Source organism: Hemitrygon akajei, chromosome 28, assembly GCF_048418815.1.
Source record: "Hemitrygon akajei chromosome 28, sHemAka1.3, whole genome shotgun sequence".
Classification (NCBI taxonomy): domain Eukaryota; kingdom Metazoa; phylum Chordata; class Chondrichthyes; order Myliobatiformes; family Dasyatidae; genus Hemitrygon; species Hemitrygon akajei.
In genome coordinates, this window is record NC_133151.1 from 18,917,230 (window position 1) to 18,938,460 (window position 21,231).

The 21,231-nt window shown below is 45.1% G+C and overlaps 1 protein-coding gene across 1 annotated transcript; it reads right to left on the reverse strand.

Annotated features, from left to right (window-relative positions):
- Positions 1–2,443: 2,443 nt before the first annotated feature.
- Positions 2,444–20,859, reverse strand: LOC140717738 (cofilin-2-like). The gene is made up of 4 exons (XM_073031452.1): positions 20,685–20,859; positions 10,428–10,738; positions 5,191–5,267; positions 2,444–3,346 (listed from the first exon to the last, which is right to left on the reverse strand). The coding sequence occupies exons 1-4, from the start codon at positions 20,685–20,687 to the stop codon at positions 3,198–3,200; spliced, it is 540 nt and encodes a 179-aa protein (XP_072887553.1). The 5' UTR covers positions 20,688–20,859; the 3' UTR covers positions 2,444–3,197.
- Positions 20,860–21,231: the final 372 nt, after the last annotated feature.

Here is a 21,231-nt window from a genome sequence, read left to right on the forward strand (position 1 = left end):
AAAGCGGACAGAGTATATGTTCATGGTCTTCTGCTGCTGTAGCCCATCCACTTCAAGGTTCAACATGTGTGTTCAGAGATGCTCCTTTGCACACCACTGTTGTAGTTGAATTGACTTTATTACTGACATCCTTCATATACGTGAGGGGTAAAAATCTTTACGTCTCCATCTAAATGTGAAGTGTGTAATTTATAATAAATAATATGTAAAACAGGATAGTCAATAACATGGAAATACAGTTGTGTCAGCGTGAGTTAATCAGTCTGACGGCCTGGTGGGAGAAGCTGTCCCAGAGCCTGTTGGTCCTGGTTTTTATGCTGTGGTACCGTTTCCCGGATGGTAGCAGCTGGAACAGTTTGTGGTTGGGGTGACTCGGGTCCCCAATGATCCTTCGGGCCCTTTTTACACACCTGTCTTTGTAAATGTCCTGAATAGTGGGAAGCTCACATCTACAGATGCGCTGGGCTGTCCGCACCACTCTCTGTGCGGTTATTCGAGTCAGTCATCTTGAACCAGTCTGGCGATTCTCCTGTTAAAATTTCTCGCACCATTCTCTGTAACGTCTGGACAGCTGTGCATGAAAATTTCCTTTCAGCAGTTTCTGAAATACTGACCCTAACTGGCACCAACGATCACTTGGTCGAAGTCACTTAGATCACACTTTTTCCCCATTCTGATGTTTAGTCTGAACTGAGCGTTTCAACCGTGTCTGCATGCTTTTATACACTGGGTTGCTGCCACGTGATTGGCTGATTAGATATTTTGTCAGCTCCACCATTTCTGATCCATTATTCCTTCTCAGCCCCAAATCTCCCGTCGTCTTCCTGTATCCCTTCATGCCCTGACGAATGAAGAATTTAGCAACCTCTGCCTTAAATATAAAGACTTGGCTTCCACAGCTGCTCGTGGCAAAGAATTCCACAGATTTACCACTCTCTGGTTAAAGAAATTCCTCATCTTCATTCTAAAAGGACACCCCTCTATGAGTGTGTCCCCTCTCATCTTAAGATTCTCCCACCAGAGGAAACATCCTCTCCACATCTACTCTATCAAAGCATTTTGTTAGGTTTCAATGAGGTCACCCCTCATTCTTCTGAATTCCAGTGAATACAGGCCTGGAGCCATCAAATGCTCCTCATACCACAAGTCCTTCAACTCTGGAATAATTTTCACAAACTCCTTTTAACCCTCTAGTTTCAGCACATTCTACAGCACCCAAAAATAAACGCTTTAACATCAGATTTGCCTTCCTCACCAGACTAAACCTGCAAATTAGCCTCAAGGAATCCTGCACAAGTCCTTTGCACCTCAGTGTTCTGTATATTTAGGAAAGTCAACTTTCATTTCTTCTAGCCAAGTATATTTCCCAGCACTGTATTCCATCTGCCATTTCTTTGCCCATCCTCCCCATCTATGTCCTTCTGTAGCTCAATCCCTTAAAACTACCTTTTTTTATATCGTCTACAAACATTGCAACAAAGCCATCAATTCCATCATGCAAACCATTAACAAGTAACAAAAAGAATCAGTCCCAATACTGACTCCTGTGGAGCACCACCAGAGGCTCACCTTATTCCCACTCTGTCTTCTGTCCATCAACCACACTGCCTTATCCAAGCTAGAATCTTTCCTGTGATACCACGGGCTCGTAGCTTATCAAGCAGCCTCGTGTAGCAGTGTCAAAAGCCTTCTGAATATCCAAGTATGCAACATCAATTCTCCTTTGTCTATCCTGCTTGTTATTTCTTCAAAGAATTCCAACAGATTTGTCAGGCAAGATTTTCCCTTGAGGAAAGCCTGCTGACTACAGCCTATTTCATTACGTACCTTCCAGTATCCTGGAATTGACTCCAACATCTACCCAACCATCAAGATCAGATTAACTGGCCTATTTTCATTTCTTCCACCTCTCTCCTTTGAAGAGTGGAGTGACACTAGCAATTTTCAGGTCTTCCAAGTTCCTGAAAGATCATTACTAATGCCTCCACAATCTCTTCAGCCACCTCTTTCAGAATCCTGCGGTGTAGTCCATCTGGTCCAGGTGACTTCTCTACCTTCAGACCTTCCAGTTTCCCCAAGAACCTTCTCTCTAGTTTATGGTAACTTCACGCCCTTCATGACCCCCTGGAACTTCTGCCTTACTGCTAGTGTCTTCCACAGTAAAGAGTGATGCAAAATATTTATTCAGATTGCCCGCCATTTCCCTGTCCCCCATTACTACCTCTCCAGCACTGTTGCCCAGTAGTCCAATATCCACTCAGCCCCTCTTTTACACTTTAATGAGGTGTACCAATGACCCTAACAAAGAGGCCACTGAAAGTCGGTCAGTGATAATAAACCCAATTCTGGAAATTTGTAGGAGTTGGCTTTGCTTGCAAACCTTCACCCCTATCTTTGTGATTGGCGTATAGAGCTCAGAAATCAAAAGAACCAAGACACAAGATACTGATCGTAATTTTATTTAGATGTTAATGGTGCTATTTCCAAATTAGTAGGTCAGGGGTTCATTTTCCAATCTATCAACATTTCACAAGACACTGATTTACGCTCTCCTTTGAACTGGCAGGCAACCCCTTTCCCTGGCCCCCCTCCCCGCAAGCAATGAAACTTTGATCACAGTATACATGCAGAATGATTACAATGCTTGACCACCAACTGTCAAATCCTGTTAAAATATTAGGAACGCTTACAAAACATCAATTACACATTGATCTGCATCAAGAGTTCTAACGAGAGTTGCAGACACTCAGAGAATTGTTAAACATTGATTACAAGGATCTAAAAAAAAATCAACCAGCAACCACCCTCCCAGCCCCAACTAAACGAAGGTTGCCCGATGTCAACAGAAACTCCGATTACTGCCCAAGCAACAACCCACCATCCATCTTAAAGAATGGTCTGGGAACAGGATTAGGACATCAAAGCTTGTCGCTGTTTTTAATAAATTTGACGCACACTGATCACCCTCTTGCCCTTTTGTCGCAATTTGTTCTGCATCGTTCCAGGCCTGGACATGCTAAGGAGTTTGGCAGCAAATTTCCACCCACTGAAGGTCCCACTGCACTGGTACAGGTGTCCTTTAAATAACTGGTCCCAATCACAAATAGGAGGGTTAAGCAAGCAGATAGGAAGTCAAAGACATGTATACAAACTGAAGGTATTTAGTAGGCCCAAAAAAAAAACAACAGGACAAGACTCTAATGACATTTAACACTTTGCTGCTGCTGCATGGTCACTGTAACTTTACGAGACTCCACAGCCATAACGCTAGGCCCCAACTTTTCAGCCCATGTGTTGACGTCTATAACCTCCTCCATCTCTCCAAACTGCCACTTATGTTTAATGCCTGCAAATCAAACAGATGAGTTCAGTCAGATCAAAACCTGAGAGAGCACACACCCACACAATAAATAAGGCCACACTGAAGTTGGAGGTGCAGGACCTCATATTCCAACCTGACAGTATCAACATCGATTTCTCTAACTTCTCCCCATCTATCCTTTTCCATTCCCCACACTGACCCCACTCATACCTTTTCTCCTCACCTCCACCTGCCTCCCCTCCTCTTTCTCCCATGGTTCATTCCCCTCTCCCTCAAAATTATACTTCACCCCCCCCCCCCCCGTGCCTTCCTATTCTCTGACATCTGCCTTTCCAGTCTTGATGAAGGGTCTTGGCCCAAAACTTGAAATGTTTATTCACCTCCATAGATGCTGCCTGACCTGCTAAGCTCAACAATGAGACCAAGTACAGGAATTGCGAAGTTATGTTGATGGCGGTGAGGCCAAATTTGGAGAATTGTGGTCACCTACCTACAGGAAAGATGCAAGTAAGATTAAAAGAGTGCAGGGAAAAAGAACTTGAGGAGGATGTTGCTGTGACTTGAGAATATGAATTGGGCCTGAACTGCCTGGAGCAGAGGAGAATGAGGGGAGATGTGAGAGAGGGATGCAACACTGAGGGGTAAATGCAAGCAGGCTTCTTCCACGGAGGTTGGATGAGACTAGAACTTGAGGTGAAAGGCAAAACTTCACTCAGAGGGTGGTGCGAGCACTTCCAATGGAATGCGGGTTCAGCTCAGCAGATGGGAATGGCACGGAAGGCCACAGTCCAGTTGCAGGTCAACGAATGGAAGTGTCTGCTTCTGTGTTAGTGCACTCCATACTTCCAAGGTTTTACCAAAGCAACCAACTTCTGACTTCTAAGCAGATGTTTCCTTAACTATGTCGTAGTGCTCTGACCCCACGCAGGCACCGGTAACCCAACATCTTGCCTGAGAGCTGTCCCCACCCTTAATGCTCACTTTTTTTTTAAAAAATGATGCCGAGTTGCTAGCTTGACGCTCAACCCAACACAGATGGAAAACATGCAATGAGCCAGCTGGATTCTAACCCAGAACCATTCACCTCAAAGTCACACCACCACTGGCCAGCCACTTTGCCTATTAGTAACTGCATTTCCAGGCCGAGCTCACACTGAAGCAACACGAGGGCTGAAGCCAATTTAAAGGCTCTGCCCCCGTCCCCAGTGTCTGATGGAGACTGGAAGCCCCAGAGGCCTGTAGCTGGGAAGCAGAGCGGAAGAGGATGTGTCCCGTGTTTATTCCCCTCCATAGATGCTGCCTACCGGCTGTGTTTAGAAAAATGTGACAGAGCACAGGAATTGCAATGAATGAGGCCAAATTTGGAGAATTGTGGTCACCTACCTACAAGAGAGCACAAAAGAAAACTCACAAGGACCTTGCCAGGACTCGAGGATCGGGATCAGGACTGTGTTCCCTGGAGCGTAGGAGAGCAAGGGGAGATTTCATAGAGGTATACTAAACTATGAGGGGTTTAGAGGGGATAAATGCAAGCAGGCTTGGTGCATGGCAGATTGGCGCTGGAATGTGTTTGGTGAGTCTTGTGGGCCACCCCCAGCATTGGTCGTTGGCACATTCCACCAATGTCCTCGTGATAAATGTGAAACTGCATTTTCTCGCTGGGCTCCCGGCTAGAGTGCCCAGATCACAGATGGGTTATTTTTATGTACCGCTACCACTACAACGATAAACCTGATTGTGACAGCCGGCCGCGAGGCAAACTGCCCCTTGTACAGACAGGGTGGTGGGGAATTGGGAATGCCCTGAACCTTGCACGGGTCTTGTACATCATGCAGAAACAAGACCGGGCAGAAGGAAGATCACCTTACCCCCAAACTTCCTCATCAGTGCATCTTTGCTGCTAGCATAGAGCATCTTTTCCTTGATAGACGCACCTTCTGGATTCCTGATGGGATAAAACAGGTAAAAGCCATAGGAAATCAATCAGTTAGCGATTACTGTGGGATTAGGGGGATACATCAAATATTAATTCAAAGAAGAAGCAGTCTTCAGTTCTTAATGCAAATCACAACCAGTAATTAGTTTGAAGTTAAAAGAACACACTTGCAAATAAACAATAGTATCTGTACAGCACCAGCTGGTCCATAGCATGGGGCTGTCTGGCAAGAGACAGTTTACGAAGTGGGGCGACCATGAGGCAATTTCGTGCATAAGCCAGACATTACACGTTAACTGGACTGCATCAAACCAGGCCAAAAAAAAACAATGAGTTCAAATCTTTTTCACCTTGTAAACTGCCTGACAGACCAGGCTGATATTACCAAGTAACACACCAAATATCAATATTATCAATAGCTGGGAGTCAGCTCCCACAATACTAATCTTGGGCATCTCTGTCCTCAAAAGTTTGTAACCATCTGTGTGAATTACTCTGTCCCAGCAAAGGTGTTTGAAAATTCAAAAGGTGGTTGCCGCAGTAGATATGTAATTTAAAGGAAAAATCGAACACCAGAAGGAACAATGTCATTGTAACTGTCCATCCACCTTTGATCTTACATTTATTTATTGACATAGAGCGTGGAATAGGCCCTTCCTGAGCCGTTCCACCCAGCAATCCCCCGATTTAACCCCGGCCAAATCACAGAACAATTTACAATGACCAATTAACCCACCAACTGGTATGTCTTTGGACTGTGGGTGGAAACCAGGGCACCCAGAGGAAACGTGGGTGTGAACGAGCAAATGTCTTACAGGCAACAAGGGGAATAGAACCCGGGTCACCTGTGCTATGAAGTGTTGTGCTAACCACTAGGCTGCTGTGACATACTTTGTGTTTGAGAGACTCGGCTGAGAGGTTGTCTAGGAGAATGCCTGCTTTTCACGATGAATTGACTTCTGCATCACCAGTTTCAGTGTCTTGCTGGTGACAGACAACACCTTCCCTTCAACTATGCAGCACACCCCCAAAGGCTTATTCCCCAATTCGGTTGGAGAATGGGATAACATCTGCTCACAGACGAAGTTAGAACCAAATTCAAACACACACACTCTCCCATATTCCAATACTGGACAAGGCAACTGAAGGGGCAATTCTTTGAGGATGTGACAAAGCACATTGATGAAGGCAGAGCGGTGGATATGGATTTTAGTGAGGCATTTGACGATTTCCCGTAGTAGGGAAGTGGAAGAGTGTGCTAATAAATTTGTAAACGATACAAAGTTATGGGCAATGATTGCAGAAGGGTGTATAAGGTTACAAGACATTGACAGAATGCAGAGCTGGGCTGAAAAGTGGCAGGCACAGTTTAACCCAGAGAAGGTACCTTAATGAACCCCTCCCCCCAAAACCCATTCCAAAAATGCCAGAGGAATTGAAAATGAGGCATCCCGACGTGAACTGTCGGATCCACAGCTGACCCAGCTCTCCCCGCAAGAAGCCAGCAGACAGGTGAAGTTCAAAGAGCCAGACAAGAAACCCAGCTGTAATGATGAAGACTTGAGGGTCAGCGTGGCCCCATCCCTAACCAAGGGCAGCTAGACCAACCAAACACAAAGAGAACTGCTTATCAATAAGATTGAAGAAGTACAGAAGAAATTAATAGGATGTTTGTCGTGAGTCGAGGACCCGAATTATAGGATATGATTGAATAGGATATTATTCCCTGGAACGCTGGCGAAAAGAGGCACACAAAATTATGAGGGGTATAGATAGGGTAAATGCAAGCAGGCCTTTTCCACTGAGGTTGGGTGGGACTAGAACTAGAAGGTATAGATTAAAGATGAAAGGTGAAATGTTTAAGGGAAACAGGAGGGGCAAGCAGTCAATGGAAGTGCAGGCTTGATTTCAACATCTGACAAGTTTGGATAGGTACATGGACGGGAGGGGTATGGAGAGTGGGTCGTTAATAGCTCAGCACGGATTGAATAAGTCGAAGGGCCTGTTTTGTCTCTCAACTATGAAGCATGCGCATGCAGCCGACTCCCAAAGAGAAGGGCCAGATCCACTCAGGACCAATAAAACCAGCCCACCTGGTGCACACCGAGCCGCACTTCCAGTGCACAGGGCTTGCAGTTAGTTTTCAAGGAACTGTCCACAACGCACAGCAAACACACAACCTGCATGCAGAAAATGCAACCACCTGCCAGTTCCTGCGGAGGCAAGCGCCGTCCCAAATTGAAAAACGCAAGCCCTCTTCCTTCGTCGCTGGCCAGCTAATAACAATGGACTCCCCTCCAACACTCCAACCTTAGTCCAGAGTGCACAGAAACAGAAAATCTCAGATTGGCAGAACTCCCTTCTCGTTACATTATGAAAGCTATACTTGGGAGAACTGAGGCATTCTGGGGCCCTTATTTGCTGGCACTGGAGAGGATCCAGAATGGATTTCTTGAGAATGATGCCAGAAATAAAAGGGTTAACATACAAGGAGCATTTGATGGCCCTGGGCCTAGAAGACCAGAGGAGAGAATCCTCACTGAAAAGAGAGGATGTTTTGAATAGCAGTGGGACCTGAGAGCACCACCTCAGAATAGCGGGTGGCGAATTTGTCGAATTCAATTACAACAGACAGCTGTGAAGGCCTAGTCATTGGGGATATTTAAACTGGTTCTTGATTAGTGAGGGCATTTCGGGGAGATGGCAGGAGAATGGGGTTGAGAGAGATAATAATCAGCCATGATGGAATGGTGGAGCATATTTGATGGGCCCAATGGCCTGATCCCACTCCCGTGTCTTTGTCTTTTTCCATTCGGTGCTATAGAACTGTTTCTGTGCAACAATCAGTGGCTACTCTACTAGGTACACCTGCTCGTTAGTGCAAATATCTAATCAGCCAATCGTATGGCAGCGACTCAGTGCATTAAAGCATGCAGATACGGTCAAGAGGCTCAGCTGTCGTTCAGACCAAACATCAGAAACGGGCAAAAAAGGTAACCTGAGTTTTTGTCTGAGAAATGACGGCTGGTGCCAGACAGGGTGGTCTGCATATCTCAGATGCTGACGTCCTGGGATTTTCACACACAACGAACTCTAGATACAGGGAATGGTGTGAGAAACAAAATAAGAATTCCGTGGGGTGGGGGAACACCTTGGTAATGAGAGGGGTCAGAGAATAGCCAGTCCAGACAGGAAGGCAACAATAACTCAAATAACCACGTGTTACTACAGAGGTGTGCAGAACAGCAACTCCAAATGCACAACACGTCAAACCCCAAAGTGGATGGGCTACATCAGCAGAAGACCACACCGGCTTCCGCTCCCCTACCCATTACCTAGAAAAGTGGCCACTGACCCAAGATTCTCGTCCTGTGACCAGGATGGTTTTTTTAAAAAAAATTCCCCACCAGAGGAACAGGTCGAGTGGCATCTACAGAGGGGAAAGGAAAGAAACGTCAAATCCACCCGCCCCACCATTAAAGTTAACTGCATGACAAGCTAATTTCCCTCCAGATTTCAATAGGTGTAGTTCCTAGCATCTCCAATGACACCTTCCAACCTTCCTGGCCCTGAGTCATCAAGGGATAATCTCACTCACCACTACACCAAGCTGATACCACCTCAGTATTTTTCATTTCCACTCTGTAGTTGATTGTCAGTCTTTATGTATAGTTTTTCAGATTCCGTTGCACTTCTCTATTTTTCCTGTTCTGACTGTAAGAAATCTCAAGATGGTACAGCGGATTCTGGTTATTTGGAATAAGCTTGACTGCTCAAACAAATCTGTCACGGGGATTGCTTTAGTTTATTCCAGACACTATGCTGCTTAGTTGGGAACGGAGACTGCTGCCAAACAGTTTCTAAATCAGCATCAGTCATGCGCACTTGTGTGACATTTGATGCTACACTGTTTAAAAACAGCATCAGTGGCACGTTCTTGTAGTATGTTATCCATTTGGGAGAATGGACGCCAACTCAAAACGCAGTGATTTTTAATAATCTTTTTTGAAATTTCAGACCCCTGCTAAAATGCCACAAATGGATTTGACACTAGCCAATAAAAATTACCCGAAGTGGGCTGATCTTCTTCGCAGTTATTTATTGTTCAATAAAAAAGAACACTAGATGAATTGCTTTGTCGATAACTACTAGCAACTGATGCACAGCTTATAGGGGTGCATCATAGGATTGGTAGTTTTCTAAGGAGTTTGTACGTTCTCCCCATGACCGTGTAGGTTTCCTCCCACAGTCCAAAGACTTACCAGTTGATAGGCTAATCGGTCATTGAAAATGTAAATTGGAGGTTCACTGGGCCTATTCTGTGCTGTATCTCGATCAGTAAAATCATTACTCCATTAAATAGTAGTTTGTCTATTTGTATTTTTATTAAACTATTCCCATGAAATTTTGGGTAATTGCAGCTTATTGGGCTGAAATGTACTGGTCCTGATGTGTCCTAATTAACCGGAATTCACTGTACACAATAGCATATACGTACTTCCATTATGCAAGTCTGCACCCCACCCGCCATACATTCTGTAATCAGGTTTTTGGCTGCAAGAAATCCTAAGATGGTAAATGGTAACTTGACTAGGTTTAGACTGCAGATGTCATGTTACAGAGCAGTGCAGATTGACACAAGACCACAGTGAGGGAGATTTTGCAGGTGGGGGGGGGGGGGGGTTAAGAGGAGACTAACACTTGTAACTTCATAGAACTCTGGTTAGGCCACATCCAGAGTTCCAGATGAAGGATACGAAGGACATTGGGGCTTTGGAGAGGGTACAGAAGAGGTTTTACCAGGATGCTGCCTGGTTTAGAGGGCATGTGCTATCACGAGAGGCTAGACAAACTTGGGTTGTTTTCTCTGGAGTGCAGGAGGCTGAGGGGAGATCAGATCGAGGTTTATAAGATTATAAGAGACACAGAGTAGACGGGAGTATGTTTCCCAGACAGGAATGTCTAATATCAGAGGGCATACATTGAAGGTGGGAAGGGGTAGCTTCTAAGGGAATGTGAGGGGTAAGTTTTTTCTCCCCCAGAGAGGTGGATGCCTGGAATACATGGCTTGGTATGATGGTAGGGCTAAATACATTACAGGCTTTTAAGAGCCATTTATACACCCATTACTTGCGTTCTCACATAACTAGCAATAAATTAAAAACTTACCAATGAATTAAGACCAGCTCCTCCTTCTTAGACTCGCTCGTCTCGAAGGACACATCAAAGAGAGCGTAACAGCAGTGATCCTTGGGAAGCATACTTACAAATGAGTTTAACGGGTCTTTAACAGTGCCTTCCACAACATCACCAACAAGAATCTCGTTCTGTTCATCTAGAACTACAAACTCGTCCGAATCATTCAACTTTAACAGGACTGCCTTCTTCCGCTTCATGCTCTCCTCTTTGCTGCACACCTTGCGCACCTTCATCTGGTTGAAGCAGTTAACAACACTGTCGCACACTTTTACACCAGATGCCTGTGGGAAGATTAAAAAAACGTGCACTGATTTTTCAGCTCGCAGGCCTGGATCAACCAGCTTATACAAACAATGTAGTACAGACGTACAAAATCCATCGCCACTGATGGCTGTGGGGTTATCGGAAGAAGCGATTACTAGGTTCTTGATCAGCAGGGTTATGGGAGGAAAGGGCAGGAAATGAGGTTCAGAGGGATAATAGATCAGTCAGGACACAATGGGATGCCCCTATGTCAACCATTCATGGTACCACTCACTGGAGTTAGAAGGATGAGAGGGGATCATGTTGAAACCTATATCGAATACTGAAAGGCCTGGATGTGTTTCCAATAGCAGGGAGCCCACAAACGGAGGATATAGCCTCAGGATAGAGGGACGTCCCTTTAGAACGTTACAGGGAGAAGGCAGGAGAATGGGGCTAAGAGGGATAACGAATTTTGTTCTCCTCTATGCTCATGTACTGAAGAATGGCAATAAACAACTTCCAGTCAGTTATGAAGGTGAAAATTAATGTGAGGTTCATGAACAGACCAGAGGCTCTGTGCATCCTGGTTAGAATGAGTGGGGCGATTCCTTGGTGTCTGCATGCCTGAAGAAAGCTGACGCTGGGATTGGAATCTGACCCAGTTACTTGTATCGCCTGCAGCATTCACTTCTGTCCTGTTCAAATCGAGCAGTGTCTGCAGTCAAGCACTGGCCTGCTCGGTTAACGAAGCAAAAATCTGGCAGGGCTGCGACTTTTCTTACAAACCAAAAACAAGGCATGAGGTTGAACACAGACTGTTTCCGAATACCGTGTGAACACCAGGCAGTCCTTAACGACAAGTCCACCAAGGTTGGGCTGAGTCAGCTAGGGTTTCTCTCCTTGGGAGTGATGAGAGGCGACTTGATAGAGGTGTTTAGGTGATAAGAGGCACAGGTTGAGTGGATAGGCAGAGACATTTCTCCCCCAGGACAGATACGAGGGGGCATAATTTTAAGTTGACTGAAGGACCCTAACCTATTCAACCTTTCTCTACAACTCAGGTCAAGCCTTCGAAATATCCTTGTACTCTGTACTCTTTCAGTGTAATCGATATCTTTCCTGTAGTTAGGTGACCAGAACTGAATACATAAGACTCCAAATTTGGCCTCACCAACGTCTCATACAATTTCAACAGCCCAACTTTCACCACATTAAAACATGCATTATACATCCTCCATTTCTCCAAACCTTTTAATAGGGGAAATAAGAATCAAAAGAATTGAGCACAAGAGAGTTTGGATAAAAATAGCTGGAGTGACTGTACTGGAACCACACCTCATGTGACACAGCTCTCAAGATAGCCATATTAGGTCAAAAAATTTCCTCACTTCAAGGACGGATGTTCGATTTTAACTTGCTGAGAAAATGTCAACTATTACTAATAACTGCTTCATTGTTTGAAGACATTTTCAACCCATGTCAACCTGCCCAGCATTCCAAAGACATCTACAACAAGACACAAACCCAATAGGCCAGATTCAGTGACTAAACCCCCTTCATCTTCCCTCTGTACACAACAGAGAGAATTTCACTGTGGCCAATGCATTTTAATTCCAATCCCCCAATCCGACACGCCAGTCACATCTGCCACAATGAGGCCACTCATGTTTGGAGTGGCATGGTCTCATACTGATGGCATAAACATTGGTTTCTCCAACTTCTGGTAAATCCCCAACATTTTTTCAAAACCCCAATCTGGATCCCCCCCCCCCCCACCCCTTCCCTTCTCCTCACCTGTCCATCGCCTCCCTCTGGTTCCCCTCCTCCTTCCCTTTCTCACATGGTTCACTCTCTGATTAAATTCCTTCTTTAGCCTTGAACTCTTCCATTTATCACCTCCCAGCTTCTAACTCAAATTCACCCCACCCTTCCTTTCCAGTCCTGATGAAGGGTTTTGACCGGAATCACTGACTCTACTCCCCTCTATCAGCTGGCCAAGGCCAGTGGTGCTAGGTTCAGATCTGGCCGGTTCCTTGCACACTTTCCGTCCATGCTGGGTTGCGTGTTGAGCAAGCAACTCGGCCTCATAAAAGCAACAATTGCTGGAAGAGACGGCAAGACTGCCAGCTGATGCACAAGTTGCGGCAGAGGAACAGGAACAAAATTCCCCTCAAACAGATGCTGCCTGACCCGAGTTCCTCCAGCATGATTCCCCTGCACCAATTTGATCTACAATCTAGGCTCCAATGAGAACCAATGAGAGAGGGTCTCAACTGATCTTCTGTCCAAGAGAAGATTTAAACTTCTACAGGATAGGCAAACCCCAAAGAGACTTTGCAGAAAATCATGAACACAAGAGATTATGGAAATCATCTGCTTTAAATATACCAATAGACTCCATCCCAAACCAGATTCACCACCCTCTGGCTAAAGAAATTCCTTCTCAACTCTGTTCTAAAGGAACATCCTTCTATTCTGAGATTGTGCCCTCTGGTCCTAAACTTCCCCGTTATTGGAACTCTACATCCTAGACCAGGGGTGTCAAACTCATTTTAGGTCACGGGCCGGATTGAGCAAAATGCAGCTTCATGCGGGCCGGATCAGTCGGACGCGTGCGAACGCAGCTTTCGTTGCCTCCGTTTTTTCAGCCTGCTCTCATGTGTCTCAGTCTCTGCTATAACTACAAAGTGTTTCACTTTACAAATTCCGTTTCTTATGAAGAAGACTGCCGAGCAAGACTGCCGAATAAACACTAAAAAACCTGAAAACCTGGTACCTGAATAAACTCAGCATTAGCCATATCATACGCCATAGGCGCTTCGATTACTGGGGCCAGCTTTAATAGTAATTAGATATTATCTCGCGGGCCAAAGATAATTCCACCACCCCGCGGGCCTTGAGTTTGACATATATGTCCTAGACCTATTACTGCTGGAAATCTAAGCTGGAATATATAAAATGCTGGAGGAACTCAAGAGGTCAGGCAGCATCTATGGAAAGGAATAGTTGATGTTTCAGACTGAGACCCTTCATTAGTTTTTGATGAGATTCCCTCTGTCCTCCCCTCCAACTGGGGAGAGCATTGAATCAAGGAAACAAAGGGTAAATTGCCCCAAAAGGAAATAAGCACTGCCTGAAGCATTCAAACCAGACACAGATTTGAGCACGAGTACAAACAGCTCATTTTACAAAATGGAAGCATGGCTGCAAATTCAGTCAGATATCTTAGTCCTGGTTAGCAAGACTGTTGCCAAGACAGATGCATGCCGTTAAGATCCGGGAAAGAAAAGAGAAATTGGCAAAGTGACATTGGTAGTTAAGAGTAAAATTATTTCAGAACACAAAGGTTAGGCAATTCTATTTAGGAATAGAATTGCAAAATTGTAAAGGATTTAAGATTTTGAAGTTGTGTAGTGTAGGAACTGTGGAAAACAAATAACATGAGTAATTTTCATCTGGGAAATGTTAAAGCTGGAAGTGAAAGGATTAATGCGTGAGGATGTTTGACGTGACTGGGTCTTGTACTTGCTGGATCTAAGAATGGAGGTGGGGATGGGGATTTCATTGAAGCCTATTGTAAAGTCCGGACAGTGGACGTGGAGAGGATATTTCCAGAAGTGGGGTGAGTCTAGGGCCTTTAGAACAGAGATGAAGAGGAATTTGTTTAGCCAGGAGGGACCAACACAGAACAATGGCTGAGCTGGGAGCAGCCTGCATGTGTTGCCACACTCACTACGACTCACTAACCCTATCTGTACATCTTTGGAATGTACAAACTTACAGGTGGGGGGGAATTAAACTCTGATTACTGGTGCTGTTAAACCGACAGCACTAACGCCTGCCCTGGAATGGGAGTTTGTTCAGCAGAAGTTACATGAGGAAGTTCGGCTCAGGAAATGCTTGCTCAAGTCTACACTTCAGATAATTTTCTTTTTAAGGCTGTCTTTGACAATGTCTGGGACATGTGACAGGACCACAAACCCTGCAAGGAGTGGATCCATCAGGGTCTCTCTACCAGCCATCTGGGATAACTATCACAGGAACACTTAGCATTGCCAAGGATGCTTCCCATCCACTCAACAATCCCTCTGGCTGCCTACCAGGAGGGAGGTACCAGAGCACGAGGACAAGGATTGTTAAGATGGGAAAGTTTTATCTCCCCCCACCCACCCCCAGGCCGTGAGACTACTGAACTCCCTGCCACCACACAGGTCTCATCGCGTATGAAACACCAGCCCCGTTATACTGTTTACGTTTTTAAAAAGTGCCATTAATGCACCTTATACTAGATGTCAATCTTCTGGAATATATGACCTTATACGTTGTGGACCTTGGTTCAGAAAAACGTCTCATTTGGCAGCACGGTTGAACAGCAGTAGACTCGAGTCATCCTTCAGATTTGCAACTGAACTAGACTCTCAGCCAGTGGTGCATGGAAAGTAAAGGGAGAAATGTGAAGCAGGTTCCAAGGTTTGGATGGGGCCTGAGTGGTGGTGAGTCAGCTTCAGAAGTAAAAATAAACACCCTTCCTGGACACCGCATAACAGCCTGCCGCTAGTGACAACTGACAGAAGTGGAACAAAGTGAATCGTGTTTCTGTGAGTTTAAGGAACTGCAAAATCTGATGAAATATCAGAGTGACGTATAACATTTTAAAAAATTTGCAAGAATATCGAGGACGGTGTGTGCTTTGAAAAATATATCAGATTCCTTATGTACACAAAAAAAACCATGTGACTGTGAGGAAAATGACATTGAAATTACCGGAGCTGAAGATGTGTTAGAGATAATCATTATTTTCACCACCTATGTTGGAAGAGAATACTGCGTACTTGGGTTATGTAAACAAATTAACACTACACATTCCATCCCAAGCTCTTGAAGATTACTAAAGGTAACTAATCTATAATGCCCCATTGTGACTTCAGAAGTTGAGGCTTTAAAAGGCATTGGTCAGACTGCACTTGAGAGTATTGTGACCAGCCCTGGGCTAGCATTGGTGAGGGCCCAAAGGAGGCTGATTCTGGGAATGAGAGGGTTAACCATAGGGGGTGGGGTCTCACTGAAACTTGTTGAAAGCCATTGGTACATTTAAAGCAGATAATAGGTTCTAGGTTAGTCAGGGCATCAAAGGTTACGGGGAGAAGGCAAGAGAATGGGGTTTGAAAGGGATAATAAACCACCCCTGTGGCAATGAGAAAGTAGACTTCATGGGCGTATTCCCCAGTTCTGATCCTATGCCCCTCCTACCTCGTGTGGGGTCTTTACCCAGAACCAGCACCATCACTAACAACCTGCTTAGTCCTTCCATAATTCTGCATTTTGCTTCTCTATTTTCACCCCTCCACTTGCATCTCCTTGCCAGTAGCCGTAGGGTGGTTAAGAAGGCCTGTGTTGGACTACATTAGCCAGGGCATTGAATTCAAGGGACACAAGGGACAATGTTGAAGGTCTATCCTGCAAAACCCTGTTCAGACCACACTTTTGTGTACTGCCTTCAGTTCTGGTCATCTCATTATAGGAAGGATGTGGAGGCTTTACAGAGGGTGCAGTGGAGATTTACCAGGACGTTGCCTGGATTAGAGAGCACACCTTATGAGGAAACGTCGAGTGAGCCAAGGCTTTTCTCTTTGGAGTGAATGAGAATCAGGTGACCTGATAGAGGTGTATAGGAATACAAGAGGCTCTGACAGTGGACAGCCAAACATGTTCCACATGGTTAATACCAGGGAGCATAATTTTATGGTATGGAAATGTCAGAGGCAAGTTGTTTTTTTTAAAAAAACAAGAGAGTAGCAGGTACTTGGAACGCCTGCCAGGGGTGGTGGTAAAGACAGACTAGTGTTTAAGAAACTCTTCTATATGAACTCGAATGACGGGAGGGAGGACAACAGTGTAGTTTAAAAGGTCAGCTCATTATAGAAAGGACATGGAAGTCTTAGAGTACAGAGGAGATTTACAAGGGAGGAGCAAAGCCCCTCTATTGTAATGCTCTAATCTACTTATTTCAAACCCCCAGGTAGAACACATCCCAGTTTTACCCCATCCTCCTGTCCCAGTACCACCAATGGACCCCACCATGTCACTCTCCTGGTTTGACCCATTTCTATACCAACTGTCATGATCGTTGGGAGGATTGTGACCAACATTACCCAAGAATAAAACACTCAACCTGAAAAATTTTCAATTGTCTACTTTCATGCTTTTTGACAAAATTAACATCCTGATGAAGGGTCCCGGCCTGAAATGTCAACTCTTTCTTCCTCTCCATAGATGCTGCCTGACCTACTGGGTTCCTCTAACATTCTGTGAGTGTTGCTCTGGATTTCCAGCATCTGCAGAAACCTCTTGCATTTGGGAGTAGATTAGGCTATTCGGCCCATTGAGTCTGCTCTGCCATTCAATCACAACTGATTTATTTTCCCTCAACCCCATTCTCCTGCATTCCCCTGTAACCTCTGACCTGCCCCGACTAATCAAGAATCTATCTACCTCCAGTTTAATTATACCCAGAAACGTGGCCTCCACAGCCGAATATAGCAATCGATTCCACAGATACACCACTACCTAGCTAAAGTACAACCCTTGTATTTTGAGGCTATACCCTCTAGTCATAGGAAAGATCCTCCACGCATCCACTCTGTGCCCCAGGGTGTGTAGTGACCATGAAACTAACTCCATTATAAGAGCATAACACAACTGGGCCATTCGGCCCATCAAGTCTGCACTGCCCATTTGATCACGTCTGGTTTATTGTCCTTCTAAATCCCATTCTCCTGCCTTCTCCCCATAACCTTTGACACCCCGACTAATTGAAAACCTGTCAAACTCTGCTTCAAATATAGCCAATGACTCAGTCCCCACAGCCATCTATGGCAATGATTTTCACAAATTCCTCTGGCCAAAGGAGCTACTCTTGGTATCACATTACAATTAATGGTGTATTTCCTGAAGGGATTTTCAAAAATTACACCAGTAAGACTCTGAAGTAATCCATTTCTCTATTTCCTCTTCCCAGATTACATATTCATACTTTTGAAAATTAGAAGATTAACATATTCAGCATACAATTAGGAAACAGGCTATTCTTAAAGTGATATTGTGCGACACAACGTCATTGAATAAAGTTAATATTAATGATTTGTTTAATATTAGCTGCAAATGTAACAACTGAGTTTCAGACAGACTCAGAAAAGAGAACAGTTCAAGATGCCTGTTTTGTAAGGAAAATGGCCAAGCTGGGGGCGTCATCTTAGCTTTGCGGTTAGCAGAGCGTTTTACAGAGTCAGCGATCAGAATTTAATTCTCACTGTTTGTTAGGAGTTTGAAAAAGTTCAAAGTAAAATTATCAAGGCACGTACGTCACCATATACTATCCCGATTGATTTTCTTGTGAGCATTCACAGTAAAAATAAAATAACACTGATGAAATTAATGAAAACACAAGACAGCCAAAGTGCAAAGACGACAAATTTACAAATACAAAAAAAAATCTAGGACACAAATTGTAGAGCCGTGGGTCATGGAATTGGCTCGGCGTTGAGGAAGTAAGGTTATCCCCTCCAGTTCAAGAGCCTGATAGCCGAGGGGCCATCAACCGTTCCTGAACCTTGTGATGGTATGCACAGTCCTCCCCGTGACCCTGTGGGTTTCCTCTAACCAATGCAAAGTCTCATGGGTCAGTGAGAAGTGGACGTTATGTTGGCACCGGAAGCACTTGCCGGCTGCCCAGTACAATCTCCAGACTACATTGATGCAAACGGCATACTTTGACGTTCATCAGACAAATAAAATTGATCTTTCAAGTCAGGTGAAAGGGAATGGGAGACACTTTCTGGGACATTTAGATCAAGTACGTTCTAATAATTAGTATGAACTGTTGTTAACAGAAAAAGTTTCAGACTTAAACATACAATTAATTTTTATAAACATAAAGCCCACTTTATACTTTTTGAAATATCAAAGTGTGCACAGTGTCTACAGGAATTAATGGAGAACAAGGTCAATTAAATTGAACAGGCACAGAAAAGCCACAACTCGGGAATTATAAGTTGTGGGAAGGAGGGGAACTTTGGGTTTTTTCAGATTGCACTATTTGAGGTTGTGAATCGTTAACACTGCATTATATGTGGAGGGTGCAGCTGCTGGTGGGCAAGAGAATCAAAACAGCGTCACAAATTTAAGGTTCCTTCGGTTAGAATGCAAAAAATATTATTTTATTCAAAAAGGGAGACAGAAAACATGAATCTAGCCAGTTTCAAATTAGAAGCGAACAGGAAACACCGGAGGAACTCAGCAGGCCAGGCAGCATCTATGGTAAAGATTAAAGAGTCAACGCTTCAGGCCGAGACCCTTCAGGATCAGGACTGAATATTTATTTAACAACCATCTTGACAAAAAAAAAATAGCATTGCCACTTTGCGTGTTACTTCGATTTCCTGCGTCTGCAGACTCTCTCTCTCGGGTTCAGGAAGTTAATACACTTGACCAAGTTATTATTGTTTCTGGAAATAGTAATCTTCTGACAGGGAAAGACAAGAGGCAAGACCAACATCTGCTGAACTCCAATAGTGGCCATCTTAGGTAAGGGAACTAATCCTATGGAATGGGGTTTACAAGGATTAACGGGGACCGGGTGAGCTTCAGAAATGAAAGGGCGGACAAATGGGAGGAAAAATCAGATAACATTAAAAAGATTGTGAATGGTCCAGACAGGATGAATGGGGAACCTAATTTCCTCATACAGTAGCAACTCACTGTTCAAAAATAAGTAGGTGCCCATTTACAAAGTGAACCTGATGTATTCCCCCACCATAGCTTATAAAAATCTTTCTCAGTGGACAACGAAAACAAATGCAGATTCATACTGAACAGTAAAGTCTGTTTTTAAAATAAGGGGGCCATCCACTTTTCCCCTCAATAAATCTTTGAAATGTTGGATATTTATGGAAGTAAGTTATTAAAACATAACAGCAGAATTAGGCCAAAGAGGAGGAATGGGGGTGAGGCCAATTCAATTCAAAAATCAGATGGCAGGAGGTTTAGGGTGGGAGGGTGGAAGTTAATGCTTCAAAAAAAAAATTAAATTGCTACGGCCTTAATCATATACTTAGCAAACAGCGTCATGAAAATTGACTGCTTTGGGCCCTTTGGCAAGTAACCAGCCGCTGCACACTCCTCAAATCATAAGTTGCAAAACCACAAAAAAATGCAATGACTAAAGAGATGCAATGTTAAAAAGGGCCAGAAGATGGTAAGAAATCCAAAGACTTTTTTCCGCGTCAAACCCCGGCAAAATGGAGCGCGGTTTTTTTCTCTCTCTCTCTCTGCGCCAGATAATGGATCCCGGACAAAGAGGAAAATAGGCTCCCAAAAGGGTTGAAAGAAATAACGGGCAGGAGGTGAGAAGGGTGGGGCCGTCGAACTCAAACAAGGAGAGAAAAAAATAATCGCCTGAGGGAAATTGAGGGGAAGATTTTTTTAAAAAAAAACACGCGGCCGACCGACACAAAATCGGGGTGCGGTTGGGGTGTGTTGTGAAACATTAGGTTTTTTTTTCCACCGTCTCTCTTCTCCCCCCCCTTCGGCCGACTCGAGTGCCCGCGCGACCGGCGCCGGGTAGTGGATCGGTTGTGCGCAGGCGCTGGAATCCGGGGTGGGGGGGGGGAGATGGGACGGTTGCGCCCAATCGTGAGCCGGGAAGAGAGCGAGAAAGAACAGGGGTCCGCGCGCGGGGTCTCCCCTCCCCCCCCCGAAACACATCCGCGCCGGTTCACACCCCGTCATCCACCCCGCGCGACGCAACACGGAGGCCTCGCGCAACGGGATCATTCCGCCTGCGGCAATGAGATCCTCAGAGCTCTTGTTCCCCGCCGACGCCATTTTACACAACGGGTTTTCTTTTTCCCCCACCCCTCCGTCTTATTTTCACCTCAGAGAAGGGGCTAAAAAAAAAGGATTAATAGCGCGACATATACTCACCATGTTGTTGATTTCTCTGTGGGCGGGGGGGCTTGGGAAGATAAACGGGGGAGAGAGAGAAAAAGAAAGAAGAATCCCTTCCGACCGTAGAGAAAACCGCCCGATATAGCCCGCAGCTCCGCTCGGCAAGAGTCCTTCCGACGACAGGAAACTGCGCGCTGTTCTCGCACTGAGAAGACCGGGCGAAACTCAGTCCCCGCCCTTTTTCACCCCCCCAGTCAGGAGAAAGAGGGAGGGCGGCTGCGCGCGCATCAACTCCCCGCCCCCGGGGGCTTGGGTCTATAATCCCCGACAGAGAATAATGTCCAGACCCCCCCAATCGCGTCCCTAATCCTCAGAGAGCGGGGGGAGGGGAATAAATATCACCGGCTCCTTTGTGCTGCCTTTTTTTTTGTGGGGGGGAGATGCCCCCTACTCCGAAAGGGCGGCGTATTGATTGGACTACAATTCCCAGAGCGCAGCGCGCGGGCAATTCCCGGGCGCCGCAGTGGCGGGCGGACTCCGCTGCCTTCTGGGAAAGCGAGTTCCGAATCCGTGCCCTGAAAAT